The 16,661-nt window shown below is 37.3% G+C and overlaps 1 protein-coding gene across 7 annotated transcripts in view; it reads left to right on the forward strand.

Moving 5' to 3' along the window:
• IFT88 (intraflagellar transport 88) overlaps positions 1-16,661 on the forward strand; it is a 150,560-nt gene that overhangs the window by 71,564 nt on the left and 62,335 nt on the right. For all 7 annotated transcript variants that reach the window (XM_082701683.1, XM_082701677.1, XM_082701682.1 and 4 more), the window contains 4 exons: positions 1,935-2,034; positions 6,350-6,436; positions 12,697-12,883; positions 14,621-14,729. In XM_082701683.1, coding sequence (XP_082557809.1) covers positions 1,935-2,034; positions 6,350-6,436; positions 12,697-12,883; positions 14,621-14,729 — 483 coding nt within the window. The remainder of the gene's footprint in view (positions 1-1,934; positions 2,035-6,349; positions 6,437-12,696; positions 12,884-14,620; positions 14,730-16,661) is intronic.

Raw genomic sequence — 16,661 nt, forward strand, 5'->3', positions numbered from 1 at the left:
TTTTTTTACTGGGGCACCTGGGTGGCTCAGATGGGCGACTGCCTTCAGCTCAGGTCATGATACCGGGGTACTGGGATCAAGCCCTGCATCAGGCTTCTGGGTCAGTGGGGAGCCTGCTTCTCCCTCTCCTACTCTCCTGCTTGTGTTCTGTCTCTCTCTCTATCAAATAAATAAATAAAATCTTAAAAAAAAAAAAGGTTTTTATTTTTTTATTTCTTTATTCTTCAGATGTATTAACTTTTGTTTTATATTATTTTGAAGTTATGTTATTAGGTGTATGAAGACTTAGAATGGGGTATATCCTTGGTGGATTAATAAGCCCTTTTTAATTAAGTGGTGTCCTTTATTACTTCTAATAATATTCTTGCCTTTAAGTTCGCATTTTTTGTTTTCTTTTGGCTACTGGTATTTCTTTTTTTCACTTTACTTTTGGTGATTCTATATTCCTAATTTAAGGTGTGTCTCTTTTAAGTAATAAAAAGTTAAGATTCAAACTGAGTGGTAGATATTTCTGGAATACCTTTCCGCAATGTGGTTTAGAGTCTCTACCCCTGCATTCTTGTATTCCTTTATTATAGTTCTTATATAGAACTAAATTTACTGGTCTGCTTCACCTGCAAGGGCATGAACCATATTCTGTTTACCCTTTTAGTCCCTGAACCAAGTATAATGGAGCCCTTGCAGTCTTAGTAGGCTACTTTGTTGGGGTGGATTTGGGAACAGAGTGTCATTCAAAGGGGTACTGTGCAGGCAGGGCTTCACGTCCTCTATCCCCACTGCAAGCAGAGAGGCTCTTTCATAAGTCAATGATAAAATAGAAGATTCTACCTGAAGAAAGGGATCTTCTGCTATAATGTTTTTAAATTATTTGTCCAAGCTAGGAGTATCTGAGTGGCTCAGTCAGTTAAATGTCCAACTCTTGATTTCAGCTCAGGTCATGATCTTAGGGTAGTGAGCTTAGGGTAGTGAGATTGAGCCCCATATTGGGCTCCACGATCAGTGGGGAGTCTGCTTGAGATTCTCTTTCTCCCTCTGCCTTGCCTCACCATATTCATTTTCTCTCTCTCTCTCTCTTTTTCAAATAAATAAATAAATCTTAAAAAAAAAATTCTTGTCCAGGCCATTGGATTTGAAATATTTTTGAACCAGACCTTGGTAAGAAATTTATTTTACATTGTTTACTGAAATAAGTTGCATGAAACAGTCCTTGTCCTTATTATGTATGATGCCCTTTGATATTTTATATGTTCTGTTTTTTTTTTTAAATAACTGATTTCAGTTGACTTCAATTTGAAGAATAGGCTTGGTGTCAATAAAAATTGGGCTCAAATTCTTACTTGACAGTTTTCTAGATGTGTGATCTTAGATCTTCCATATTTGTATCTCTAAACAGAGACCGTTCCTATCTTTCAGGGTTGTTGTGAGGATTAAATGTGATAATGCTTATAAAGGAATCTGTGCAGTGTCTGATATATAGTTAAAAACAAATGTTCTGTGTGATTTGGGGAACATATCTATGATAGTCTGTTCAAGTTGGACATAAAACTTAAACATATTCTACAAGTTCTATAGAATTTTTTTCACCATCAGAACATTTTAAGATGAAAAAATAAATAGAAATACTTTTAACCTGTTACAAATTGAAATTGTTTTAGTAGTTAATTAAAAAATGAGACTATACATATCAACCCAATTTTATTTAAAATACCATAAATAATTAGAAGTGACAATAAACCAAAGTTAAATTAGATGAGATTAGTGTACAAACTAAACAATTCAGCAACTTACTCCCTGCTTCGCAACAAATCTGGTGCTTAGCCTTAGATAGCACTAGGGACCCTTAGACATTATTTTGAAAAGTCAGAAGGAACTCACCAACAACATAAATATGCCAAAACAAAATAAAATAACTTTTTTTATGCTTTCCATTATAGGTGTGTTGAAGTTGTGAAAGCTTCTCAGTATGTAGAGTTAGCAAATGATCTGGAAATAAACAAAGCAATTACATACTTGAGACAAAAGGACTTTAATCAAGTAAGTTTTTAAAAGTTGTAGATGAAGTTTTATATGTTAACTGGTGAAAGCAATAATCTTGTGAAGCTGTTTCTAGATTATTGTTTCTAGATTATTGTTATCTGTGATTATTCCAAAGTTGAGTAATATTTTTATTTGTCTTAACATCATTTCCAAAAATATAATATCACTTTAATTTTGATGTGTTTGTCTTGTTTGTCCCCATGTAAATACTGTTCATGTAAAGCATAGGTCCTAAATTACTAAACCATATTCTAGTTCAGAGATCAACTTTCCCCTAGAGGTTTTCAAACTGTTTCCTAAAGCTTTAAGGTTTTTTAGAATCAGGGAATGCCAGGAGCCCAACTAGTAGCCTGATGCTTCCATTTGCTTTGCTCACCAGAGTAGCTTTCTTGTTACCTGTTTTGTATATTTTATTTACTTATTAACCTTGCATTGGGCATAAAAAGGTCCCATTGCTAAACACAGTTTCATAATGCTCCAGGAGCTCTTGCTGGTACCACTGCTACCTTGCTACCTTAGGTCAAGATGGAATGGGTACTCTACCTTCAGTGGCCTCTCTCAAATGAGACCTGGTTGTGACAAGGCCTAGAAGAGTAGACAGCTTTAAAAAGGAAGGATGGGGGTGACAATAACTGAAGAGAAGGAACAAAATGAAACCTGATATCCTGGTTCATAAGACCAATGATTAGTGTCAAATGTGTCTATAACTAGAAAACTCAGATCCTCCCAAGTTTAGACCCAGAGAGGTAGAGCCAGAAGAAGCCACATTATCTTAACTGCATCCTGTCCCAAGCCTGTGTTTCAGTTTTTCTTCCTACGTAAGGTCTTCCTTTTGTCTAGGAGACAACAGAATGACTAACTTCTTTCTAGAGAAGTGGGGAGATAAACCCCAGGGCTCATGCAATCATTATATGATTAATATAATGCAGTCCCATAGACTGGTTCCATTGTATATATGCATTTAGTATACTTAACCTTTTTTTGGCATTTGTAAAGCACCAAAAAGACTTTCAAAGTACCTTTATGTCTCTTGTGTCATTCGATCATCACACTCGCAGTCATTACACTCGCGGTCATTAGAAATGCCAGTGATGATTGGGGTGCCTGGGTGCTTCAGTTGGTTAAGTGGCTACCTTCAGCTCAGGTCATGATCCCAGCATCCTGGATCAAGCGCCACATCAGGCTCCCTGCTCAGCTGAGAGCCTGCTTCTCTCCCCCTCCCTCTGTCTGCCACTCTGCCTAGTTGTGCTCTCTCTCCGTCAAATAAATAATTTTTTTAAAAATGCAGCGATGACTCTCTATAACTGTTGTAACGCTTTTCCAGTGAAAGTGAAGTCACAAAAATTGGTCTTTATTATGTTGCCACTGTCATCTCTGCACCAAAAAAATAATTTTTTATGTGTGTGAAAAGTACTCTTACAGGTGACAAAGTAGAAAAAACCATATTTGCCAGTTTTCTCTTGATACTTTATTTTAAGTTGTCTTTTTGAAAGATTTAAGTGTATTACTGTTGTTTTTAAATTGTCTAGTAAAGGAGAAACTCTAATTTCTTCATGTTAAATTTCATTTAGAATTTCATTTTAGAATTCACTTAACGCAAATCATATTGTTTGCCACTTACCTAGCTATTCTCCTTTGAAATACCTTATGCCCCGTTTGCATTTTCAAGATTTTAATTAGTTTACGTATGTTTTAAAAATGCAATCTCTGCTTTCTTTTCAACATTGCTGCTTTGACTTTGTGTTTCTTTTATTTGTATATTGTAAGTATGATGAGGTGGGTATGATACAACCTTAGTTGAAAGGAACCCTGTTAGATTAAAATGGATTGAGTTGACATAACTCATAATGATAATTTGATGAGGACTTTACAATTCAAAATAAAAAAGAAAAATGTATGCCTTCTTATATGAGGTTATAATTATATAGTTAAGTAAAGATGCTGAAATCTCAGAGTATGGTTCTTTGTGATGATAGTACTGTTTTGTACTCACCTTTGTAATAGAGAAGGAATCCACCAAAAAGCCGAAGGTAGATGAAATGAAGTAGTTTGTCATAAAGGCCAGTGATAATGTATGGACAGATGCAATGGAATACAGAAACCAGTAGGTAGATGGCATCATTCAGAAAAGAAACCCAAAATGGAGATATATCTATTTTCCTAACCATTTGTGGGGGGGAACATAACACAAACTATCAATGTTTATTTTCATTATTTGTTTTGCTCTTCAGAACGAAATTTAATTTTACTCGGTTTACAAGTTTCACTTGTAAATGAATTGATGTATAATATTTTCTTTTTAAAAACAGATATATTGGCTATGCCTTTATTGACATGTAAAGAACGGTTATGAAAACAACCCATTTCAAAGCTAGATATCCTGGGAATGTTCCCTTTATGAGAATAATTTTATAGCTTTTTTTTTTTAGAGTGATTTAGAGTTTAGAAATTTAAAATACGAAATATCTTTTTATTCTCTCATAATTTTTAATGTTGTAAAGTGTGGGGCACTTGGGTGTCTCAGTCAGTTGAGTAGGCATTTGGTTTTGGCTTAGGTCATGATCTTGGTCTCAGCACTCAGCGTGGAGTCTGCTTGAGGATTTTTTTCTGTCTCCTCCCTCTGCCCCTCTCCCCACTCATACATTCATGTGCTTGTACTCTCTCTCTCTCTCACACACACACACAAATAAATAAATAAGTCTTTAAACGAATGTTGTAAAGTTCAAAATACTTATGTTATCTCTTTTAAATAGTGGTTTAAGATTATGTTGCTTTTTATATGTATTGTTTGAATTCATTAGTAACCTTTTGAGAGGAGAATAATTTGTTGTTATATGTAGTCTTAATGTCTTGTTACTAATGAGCCACAAGGTAACAAGATGAAAATTTAAAAATCTAAGACATTTTCTTGACTAATATGAATAGTTATTTCTAAAAGGAATGATGTAAACAACTATATAGCATACTGGGTTTTTTTTTTTTTAACTGTTGTTGGTTTGCTTTTGCTTTATGGATATCATAAATATCAGAAAACAGTTTTTTTCCTCTGCACTTTACTTCAGAGAACTTAATAGATGTGTGAGTTAAATCTGTTCATATGCCTTCTATTTTAAATCAACACATTATATTTATTTTGACACACTCTAAAGGTAAAGATTAAAACGTCAATTTTTATTCAAAGTGAAATACAGCTTATAAAACCTAGAGATTCAAAATAGCAGTAACTTTTACATTAATAGCCATGGAGGTTGTGTAAAGAGTCAATGAGATAACTTCTACAGGATGTACAGTGTAAACAGCAGTAATTTCTGAGGTGCATCTTAGGAACTTCTTGGCAATTCTGTCAAAGATCCTTCCAAGAAAGTGAGATTCTCAGAAGTGAGCTTATGGTGTTGGGGTCTTTTTTCTTCCAGGGTTTACTTTGAAGAATTGTAAACTACTAGTCTAGAAACTTTCAGTGGTTTTCCTTAAAATAATCAAAAAACCTTGAAAAGAATAATTACCTATATTATAACCAATATATGTAGAATCTAGTATTTTAAAATCTTTTATCCTTAACAAAATTGAGTCAGTACACTTAATGGTACTTCATATGAGCTCAAACACTTGCATGACACAGATTTGTCAGGTATTTTCAATATTAGGTGGCTCTTGACCATCATAAAAACTAAAGTAGGATTTTTGGTTGGACTCAACTCTCCCTAAGAGCAGAAGGTGCCAAGAAGCCAAGCATTTTCTATTCAGTAAATTTATTTTGAAGGAAGGAAGGAAAACTCATTGCCTTCCTCCACTTTTTTTCCCCTGTTATTTCTCAGGCATTTCTAGGTTGAGTATTCACTCACCTTTCATGCTAAGTGTTTGACCATTCCAAATATCCTGTTTGGTTAGGATTGTCTCAGACTGGCCAAATGGTTAAAAATGCACTTTCATTCTCATGGCTTGAGAATATAATTATATTTAGATCTACTTAAGATTATTTTTTGTAATACTTCCAGAATTAGTTTCTGTCATCAGTTTTGGAAAATTATCGACCAATAGTCTTTCTTCCCTTTTTGGAACTCCAGTTACATTGCTATTAGACCTTTTCACTGGGTTCCTATATGTCTTTTATGTTCTTTCCTGAGACCTTTCTTGACATTCAGATTCTGGTATGAAATTCTCATCTTATAATCTGTTTTCTTAAACATATTAATCCACTCCCTTTGTGTCCTAACCTGGCCTTATACTCTAGATACATTGATCTTTACCCCAACCTTAAGACTAAATAGTGTCATATTACAATGGTAGTAACTTCCAGATATTTCATTTCTAGGCTGTAGAGACCTTAAAAATGTTTGAAAAAAAGGACAGTAGAGTGAAAAGTGCAGCTGCAACCAACCTCTCATTTCTTTATTACTTGGTAAGTTTTGTTTTTTTTATACTAAGAGTTGATAATGTGATATTTTTATGTTGCTGAATTTCTGCCTGAAGAGCATGCCTAGAGAGGCTCCAAAGAAGATTAGTGGAGAATGTTAGTAGGATTGGGTGTCTAGAGGGTCTGGTCATGACAAGTTCTGGGCCAGGGACCATGTCTATGGACATGAGCAAGAGGATCATCTCAGAAATAGAAGGGAGGGAGAAAAATTATGGTGCTAAGCATCACTCAGAGAAGTATAGAATGTAGATCTGGGAGATGAACTAGAGTTTTGTTTTGTTTTGTTTAGATAGAAAGGTAGGTAGGAGGGGCAGAGAGAGAAGGAGAGAGAGAATCTTGAGCAGGCTCCCCACCCAGTTTGAAATCCAACACAGGGACTGATGTCATGACACTGAAATCATGGCCGAGCCAAAAATCAAGAGTCTGACACCTAACTGACTAAGCCACCCAGACACTCCCTATTTCAACACCATGTTAATAGTAAAGAAAATGATGTTTCAGGTTAAATGATTTATGTAAGATGTAGTGTCACCATAAGAAGCGCACTTTGAGCATCTGCTGGATCCCAGTCTTGGGGAATACTAAAAGCCTAGAAGCTCACTAAAAGGGCACTTTCTTAATTTGGAACAAAGGAAGCATGCAGGGGGCGCCTGGGTGGCTCAGTGGGTTAAAGCCTCTGCCTTCAGCTCAGGTCATGATCTCAGGGTCCTGGGATGGAGCCCCACATCTGGCTCTGCTCAGCAGGGAGTCTGCTTCCCTCCCCCTCCCCCCACCGCCTGCCTCTCTGCCTACTTATAATCTCTGTCTGTCAAATAAACAAATGAAATCTTTAAAAAAAAAAAAAAAAAGCATGCAGGTAGCCTAGGAGGAAAGAGGGAAGTTTGGTTGAAAGTAGAGAATAATTAATTAATATAGGTGATGAGTGCTTCAGAAATTCAGTGGAGAGAGACTTGGGTGGCTCAGTTGGTTGAGCATCTGCATTCAGCTCAGGTCATGACCCCAGGGTCCTGGGATTAAGCCATGCATCCAGCTCCTTGCTCAGCGGGGAGCCTGCTCCTCCCTCTGCCTGCCACTCCCCCAGCTTGTGCTTGCTCTCTGTCACATAAGTAAAATCTTTAAAAAAAAAGAAAGAAAGAAAGAAAGAAATTCTGTGGAGGCAAATAACATTTTGGGAGACAAAAGGAATGAACAAAATCACAGAGGCAGGAAAGCTGGGAGGGAATGTATGCATAAGGACCACTGTATTTAGTTAAACTACATTTCTAGTCCCTCTTGGAACTTCTGATCTTTGCCCCACTGACAGTTACTGCTGTGTTGAACTACTGTTACAGTGGAAAGATGTTATTTCTTGCATGTGTTGTGATGCAAAGGAGCTCAGAACCACTGGTGAACAATGCTTCCAGTATCTTAAGTCTGGCAGGAGAGTGGTGCCAGGTGCAGGAGTAGAGGAGGCTGCAGATTAGGGGGAGAGGTGTTGAGCTTGTTTTTAAATATATTTTTTAAAATGTTTGTATCAGTGGTGATATATTTAAATAGAAATGTCCAGGAACACATGGAACTAATCTCAGATGGGAAGTTAGGGTTATATAAAATTTGATGATCATCTCTGATGAGGTTAAAGCTTTGATAATAGATGCTATGGGCTGATTGTGTCCCCTCCCCCAACCAAATTTCTATATTGAAGCCCAGGCCCCCAATGTGACTGTATTTGGAGATAAGGACTTTGAGAGATAATTAGGGTTGGATGAACTCAGGAGAGGAGATGAAGTTGTGAGAGTCCCCTGATGGGATTAGGACCATTACTAGAAAAGGAGGAACCAGAGCCCACTCTCTGCTATGTGAGGACACAGCAGGGAAGCCATCTGCAAACCAGGAAATGGTTTTAACCAAACCCAGATTTGCTGGCACCTTGATCTTGGATCTCTCAGCCTCCAGAACTATGAGAAATAAGTGTTGCTCTTTAAGCCAGTCTGTAATTTTTGCTATAGCAGCCTAAACTAAGACAATAGAAAGTATTTCCAGGTGTGAGAGTGTAGTGCAGAACTGAGAACTAACTTTGGGATTCACATACATTAAAGACACAAAAATAAGACTCAGATCAAGAAGAACAGAAAAGAACTACAGTATGATGTCTGAAGTAAAGGAAGGCACCAAGAGGAAGTATATAATATTGAAATCAGAGAGGTAGCACACAAGAATGAAGGGTCAGAAAAGGCCACTTTTGCTGGTGAGATAGCAAACTCATGAGTTGGGTATGAGCTTTCATAAAGTTTACTGGGCAGATCTCTTTGGATCAGCACCTCAGAGAGAAGGATTGGAAGCAGCAGTGAGGGGAGAAGGAAGTTGGGCTGTGACATAGTCACCACAGGCCTTAGCCAACCCTGCTGGACCCTCTGAATTGGGATAGCTAGGGGTGGGCCTTTGTACCTGTGCATCAACCAGTCATTGGATACAGCCTGCTCACCAGGAAGGGGTTGTGACTTTGGGCAAGGTGCCTCTTTCTCTTTGGGCTAGAGTAATTCACAGAGAGGGCTGACAGCTGAGGCTGATGGCCAGCAACATTCCCAGCACTTCTGAAGGACAAGTATGGGGGTCTGAAACACAGTCTCCATTACAGCCATTACATTTGAATTTAGAAAATCACTTGTAATTTTTGTAAAAATGGCTAAATTAGTGACCAAATGGACATTATTATCATATAGTGACAGAGTGGTTAAATAAGTGATCAAAGTTTGATGACTGTTTGGGTGGAGACTAAGAAGATTTTTTTAAAAAGAAGAAAAATGGTTAGATTTAGTTAACCAAGGAGAGTCATCACAGTATCTGATCAATAATTTGTTGCGCATCATTCTGAGGAAAATAGTTGTTTTGAGGCAAAATTGTGAGTCTGGTACATAGTCATATACATGATACATAATTGGATATGTATTGTTGATATCCAGCATGTAGTTGTATCAGTTTCTATTGTTCTGTAATAAGCTGCCCCAAAACATAGTGGCTTAAAATAATCGTGTATTAGCTCATATTCTACCTGAAAATGCTGGGTTCACTTGGATGGTCCTTCTGCTGGTCTGGCCTGGGGTCACTCATCCTGCTGCCATATTCTGAGGCTTGACTGAGGCTGCATGGTACCAGTGCCTCCCTCACGTCAACAGCTGAGCTGCTGACCAGCAACTCATTCCTCCTCCTCCTTCTCTGGCAGGGGAGCCCAGACTTCTTACATGGGATAGGGTCCATAGGAGGAAACCCCAGGGCACTTGGGTACTTATCAGGCTCCTATGTGCACTGAATTTGTTGTTATTCTTTTTGGGCAAAGCAAACATGGAAGAGAACCATATAAGGGCCTGAATACTGGGAGGTGTGACTCTTTTGGGATTTTTATTTTAAAAGTCTGTCACTGCCTGCATTCAGTGCATCCTTTCCATATGCAAGTGATTACCCCTCCAAGGACACTCATAGTCTCAACACTCACAGCATCAGGTCTAAATAGAGATGGGGCTTTCTCAGACACAGGGCCTCTTGATCCAAAGGTCTGGGAACAGAAAAACATGCCATCTCCTCCATAGACTTAACATCCTGTGGTGCGAAAAGAACAGGGTAACTGTAATAGATACTCTTGTTCAAAAGGGGTAAGATGGAGGTACCCAGCAGACACTGGTTCTGAATGGGTCAGAAATCTAACTAAGTACATGGGGCCAGTGCCCCCTAAAGTAGGAAAAGGGAATATTCTTCAGGACCCAGCTTTGATCCTTGAGAGTGGTACGCCCAATCCTTTGGGCTCTGTTGCTTTTGGCTCTGCTTTCAGAGGGCACCTTCCTTTTACAAAAATAAATAACCAATACTTGTAGCTGATTAACTTTCTTAGCTTGCTTTGTTCCCAGAAAAATTGGGGACTCACAGGTCTTCTTTCATTTTGGACTGTGTCCCTTTAATCCAAGCTGGCAACACTTAAGCTGGTACAGTTCCCTTAAAAACTTGGCAGGTTTTCTATAAATCTTATTGGGGGTGCCCCAAAAGCCACATCCACAGTTCTTTTCAAGGCAGACCCCTTTCCACTTAGGTGTACAAGGCTTTTGTGGAATAGAGCCCCAAAGATACTTGGAAGCTTTTTTCTACCTGAGAGAGAAGGTCAGCTTTGCTACTCACTACCTTAAATCCTTCTGAGAGGGTTCCAAAGGGTATTATAGCCACACCCTTGATGTGATCTCTACCCTGCAACCAGTTCTTACTCTGAGACTCTTGCTGCTAAGAGAAACTAGAGATATGAAATAATTTTATTGTCCAGCCCAAACTAGAGATATGAAATAATTTTATTGTCCAGCCTATATTTCTTCTAAATTCAAGTTGGAAAATCTGAAGTTCTCTCTTAAGCTTCTTTCTCTTTGTGTACTTTATCATGCCCAGTTAAAGTAAGTTAATTGGCACTTTATACCTCCTGCCTGGAGACCTCCTTGGCCACATGCACACATTTACTAAGTACACTTTCTAACTTCCAAGTCAGTGTAGATGCCAGTTTTCCCAGTTGTTCCATGACTGTAAAATGCTGTCTACTCAACCTCTGATAGCAATTCCTTACTGCCTCTCCAGCCTCCAATAATGTGGTTCTAATGCTTCTCTAAATTTTGCCTATTGCCTAGTCCAAAAGATAAGGTTATATGTTTTAGTTTTTATGACAACAGCACCCCACTTTTAGGTATCATTTTTTATATCAAATACATGAATGTTCATAACAGCATTATTCATAGCAAACAAAAGTGGGTGGGCACAACCCAAGGTGTCCATCAACAATGAATGCATAGACAAAATGCGGCCTATCCATACAATGAGATGTTATTGAGCTGTATACAGGGATGAAGCATTGATGCATAATACAACATGGATGAACCTTGAAAACATTATGCTAAGTGAAGGAAGCCAGACATAAAAAGCCACCTATTATATGATTATATTTATTATGAAATGTCCAGAATAGGCAAATCCATGGAGATGGAAAGTAGGTAATTGGCTGCCAGGGGCCAGCGTGGGAAGGGGAATGGGGAATGATTGCTAATGGGTACAGGATATCTTGGGGTGGGGTGTGAAAATATTCTGAAAATATTGGTGATGGTGGTGTAACTTTTTGCGAATGTATTAAAAACCACAGAAGTGTACATTTTTAGAAATGTGAATTGTATCTCAGTTTTTTAAAAGCTCACTAAGGGAAGCAGTCACTGTGGGTGTTTAGGGAGAAGGGATCTGGGAACCAGAAATTGCACAATAATGGAGGAGCTATGGAGGTGAAGGTGCAGAAGGAGAGTCAGAGGATCTGAACAGGGATCACCAATCAGTGAGTTAGTGGCCAAGCATGTCCAGCAGCCACCCAAAAGGGGCCTTCATGGAAAGCCCTATGGAAAGCAATTGCCTCTGCACTATTGCCTCCTCTTTGGGTCCAGAGCCAAGCCCCGTCAGGTATCTGGGTCACTGTGGTCAGCTGGAACAGCTCATTTGGGAAGAAGAGCCGGATGTGGAGTCAAATGAGGAATGAGGACAGGCTGGAACCCATAGGCATTTCTGCAACAATCCTGCCACTGATGACCGGAAAAAGATCTTCAGAGAATAAAAGCTGCTGCTTCATGGCTGCATTCCATGTGTCCTACGTGTTTCTTAAAGCCAACTCTAGAAAAGAACCATGGGGGAAGGGGATACTAGGATTCTAGGAAGTCTGATTCCTACCATAAGCAAGCGGACACAGCACAAATGCTGTACTATTAAGAATTGAAAGGTCCATGCAGCTTAAGTGAATGAAGGCAAGGTCCTGATGGAACACTTGGCAGAGGAGGTGGAGAGAAGACAAGTTATTGCTAGAAATGCAAATCCTAGTAGGTGATGCAATCAATTTGAGGTGCAGAAAGGAGAATGATGACTTTTTACCTATTTCAGTGGTGTAGGTTTGGGAAACATAGTATTGCAGTTGCGATTTGAAATTTAGGCATTCACACTGGAGCCACTGGAGCCACTCACATGTAATTAGTGTTGTTATTCAAACCACGAGTCTCTGAAGAATTCAGTCCTAAGAAACTTGGGTAGTTGAAGGAGCTTACTGATTAAAAATCTTTTGTAGAATAAGCCTATCAAGACCAAGATATGTAAAATATTTATCATATTTATAATCTCAGAAAATCTGTTTATCGTCTGTAATCCAGAACAGAGAGAAAATATATTTGATAAACTCCAAATATTTTGCGTATGTTTTGTACTTTATTTAGGAAAATGAATTTTCACAAGCCAGCAGCTATGCAGATTTAGCTGTGAACTCTGATAGATATAATCCCTCAGCTCTCACTAATAAAGGGAATACAGTTTTTGCAAATGGTGATTATGAGAAGGCAGCTGAATTCTATAAAGAGGCTCTAAGAAATGATTCTTCTTGTACTGAAGCACTTTACAATATTGGTAAGTTAAACAAGCAAAATTTCTTTCTTTGGTTTTCTCCTTTCTAATTTTTTTTCTCTCTTTTCTTTTCTTTTTTTTTTTTCTCTCTCTTAAGTTGGCTTAAAGAACTCCAGTTCATTAGAGGGAAAATTTGACTTCCTTGTAACAAAAAATTGAAAAGGATATTCTTGGATTGTAGATTATTTTTAATGAAACTAATAATTCCAAAAATTATGCACATGTAAAATTTGGATAGACATTGTCTCTTATCCTCTAAAAAGACTTTTCCAATTTATGTACCACCATAGTGTATGAGACTGATTTCCCAAATTCATGTTAATACTGGATATTTAACTTTTGCCAAACTGATAGGTGGGAAAAAACCATTTTCTCCCTTTCAATTATGATCAGTTTCAAACATAAAGAAATTTTACAGAAAAATAAATACTCATGTCCCTACCACTATAATTAATGCATTTTAACATTTTGTCATATTCACATCACGTATTGTTTTTAAACAAAATATTATAAGACCTAGAGGCATACCATCATCTTATTCCCTTCCCTGCTTGTCAGAGGTCACCTGACATGGGTATCATTTCTTTCTTTTCATGAGTTTGTAGTGGGGCAAACACAATGATGCAATACTGTGTCTTATCTCTTGGGATATTAATGAAGTTTCTTTTGAAGTGTTCTTCTCCCTGCATAGGTATGTTTTTGCTTTTTTTGGTTTGCTTGTTTGTTTTATCCACTAGATTTCATGTCACGAACTCTCCTCAGCTGTCTGATGATCTTGGCCGGTCTTCTTGCATTTAGGAGTTTGCAGCTAAAGCTGAGTGGGATCTCTGAGGCCACAAGCGAAATTGATGTACTGGCACCCTGCCACTGGCCATCTGTCTGATCTGTGTAGTTGGGGAGCTGCCTGTTGGCCAATTGGATTCTTCCTCCCCCAGAAGAGTCTTTAATCTCCTTCCAGAGGGAACAAGAAGACCTGGCTGGGTTGGAGAGGAGGCAGGGAGGAACTGGCCATTTTAGACAGAGTCAAGGAGAGTTTAAAGTCATGTTATTAAGGAAGGGAGGGTGTGACGTGGGTAAGTGGGAAAAGAGCATTACTGGCCAAGGAAAGTGAATAGTAAAAGCCTTAATGCAGGAGATTTCTTGCCTAGGTATATATTATTCTCTTTATAAGTTTTTCCTTCACTTTTTAACTTTGTAATTTCTTTTGTCAAACAATTTTTCTAGTCAAATTTTGCTTTTTGAAAATGTGTGGCTTCATTTGTTTGTTGCTCTTCCCCAAGATGATAAAATCATTTTCCTGTATTTTCTTTTCATATTTCTACATCCTTGTTTTTCTGTTTAGTTTTAAAATAAGTTTTGAATGTGTTCAAAATAGGAACCTACATTTTTTTGTTTCATGTGTAGTCAGTTGTCCTGGCACCTTTTGTTACTAGTCCCTTAGTTCCCACAGATTTTAAATTCTGTAACTGAGTCAGTTTCTAAATTCTGTATTCTGCTGATGTCTCTCTCTATTCCTGGTCCCCCTTAAACACTTTATAATCATTAAAGCATTATAGTGTGTTTTGGTTTCTGACAAATGTTAGCGGAACTCTCCTTCCCCACCTTGTTCTTTTTTAAGAAAAATCTATTCATCTTTATTTTCTCTTCTGGATGAATATTACATATATATGGATTTATTTTGTGACTTTGAGAAAATGTCTACCAATAATGCTTATAGCTTTTTTCTCTCTTCTTTCTAAGGCCTTACCTATAAGAAGCTAAATCGACTTGATGAGGCTTTGGATTGTTTCCTGAAACTTCACGCAATCCTGAGAAACAGTGCCCAAGTTCTTTACCAGATAGCAAATGTGTATCTTATATGAAAAACTTAAGAACAGTTGTTAATTCATTTGGGGACTGAGTACCAATCATTAAGTAACCTTATCCAATTAAATAATTGATGAGGATAATATTTTAAAACCTATCAGATTAATATGTGATAAAAATATTTGAGTGGTCCTGTTTTGTTTTCTTTTTTTTTTTTTTAATTTCCAATTAGTTAACACTAGTGTTAATAATACAAGTGTTAAATTAGTTCCAGGTATGGCTTAGTGAGTTAATGATTCTGTACATTACTCAGTGCTCATGATGAGAAGTGCCCTCTTTAATTTCCATCACCTATTTCATCCACTCCCCCTACCCACCTGCCCTCTGGTAGCCATCTGTTTGTTTTCTATAATTATGAGTCTGTTTTTTGGGTGATCCTATTTTAAAAGATCACTTGCTATAAAAGGAATTACTTACAGGTTAAAACTACTATTTCTTAATTTTTGGAAATAATAATTGAAATCATTGAGTATAACATGTTTAATACATATAAACTATTCATTGGCTGTAGATGAGATACTTTAGAATGCATTAACTCTGAGTCTTATAGGGTATTTTTGAAGAAGGAACATACTATTTAAAAGGAAAATATTGTTAGTTACTTAGTACTATTGATTGAATTTCGATTGAATTTGGTTATCTTAATTATTTTAGCTGATGTATACATTTAATGACTATAACTCTTCAAAGGCTTTTACCCTACAAAATTAGCCAGTAATTTATTTGAATTCAGTCATTCATTCCCTTCATTCAATAGCCACTTATTGACTGTGTGCTGTATGTGCCAGTATTATGTTTAGAACTCTGGGGAATGTAAAGAGAAAACATTCCTCCCATATCAATTTCTCCTACAACTCCTGGCCTTCTTTAGTTTGGGGTTTTTTTTCCCCCTTGCCTTTGGTTGAAAAAGCAGAAATTTGTTAATATTTTTAGTGCTTTCGACAGTACTTGAAAAACATTTTAATTTCTCTATTTTAAAAATAATAAGCCTTCACAACAATATTTGGAAAGGGTAAAATATTTTTTTTAAGATTTTATTTATTTGAGAGAGAGAGTACATGCATGAATGGGGGGAAGAGCATAGGGAGAGGGAGTGAGAAACTCAAGCAGACTCCACACTCAGCACAGAATGCATCATAAGAGTCAGTGTCCCCACCCAGAGATCATGACCTGAGCCGAAACCAAGAGTCGATTACTTAATTGACCGTGCAATCTGGGTGTTCCAGGAAAGGTTAAAATCTCTCTTTAAAAAAAAAAGATTCTATTTATTTATCTTCAGAGAGGGGTTTGGGCAGAGGGAGAGAGAGAGAAGCATACTCCCTCTTGAGTGAGAAGCTCGACATGGGGCTTGATCCTGCGACCCTAAGATCATGACCTGAGCCAAAATCAAGAGGTAGTTGCCTGACTGAGCTACCCAGGTACCCCAAGTTTAAAATCTTAAATAGGTGTTTAAGATAGTATTATCTTGATATAAATTTTATGGAAATATATTAGAAAAAGGAAAAAGTATGTTATAAGGTATACCATTAATAATTTTTAATACTATCTGCTCTACTTTTGTTAAAGTACATAAAACATTTTTTAATGAAAAAATTATTTTTAGAGCAGTTGGTTTCATGTTTATTCCTTTTAGCTTTTTTGTTTTGTCCATATGATCTCTCTGAAACTGCCACTATCATGATCTTTTACTGCCCAGTTAGAGATCAGTTTGGATTCAGTTAAGCAATTGATATGTGTAAGGCTGTTTGAATACATTTTCTTGGTTTTATGTTTCTCTTATGATACCACATTTGTTATCATTAAAAACAAGGTATTTGGGGCACCTGGGTAGCTGAGTTGGTTAAGCGTCTACCTTTGGCTTATGTCATGATCTCAGGGTCCTGGGATTGAGCACCATGTTAGGTTCCCAGCTCAA

This window comes from Mustela nivalis (assembly GCF_964662115.1).
Source record: "Mustela nivalis genome assembly, chromosome: 15".
In the NCBI taxonomy this organism is placed as follows: domain Eukaryota; kingdom Metazoa; phylum Chordata; class Mammalia; order Carnivora; family Mustelidae; genus Mustela; species Mustela nivalis.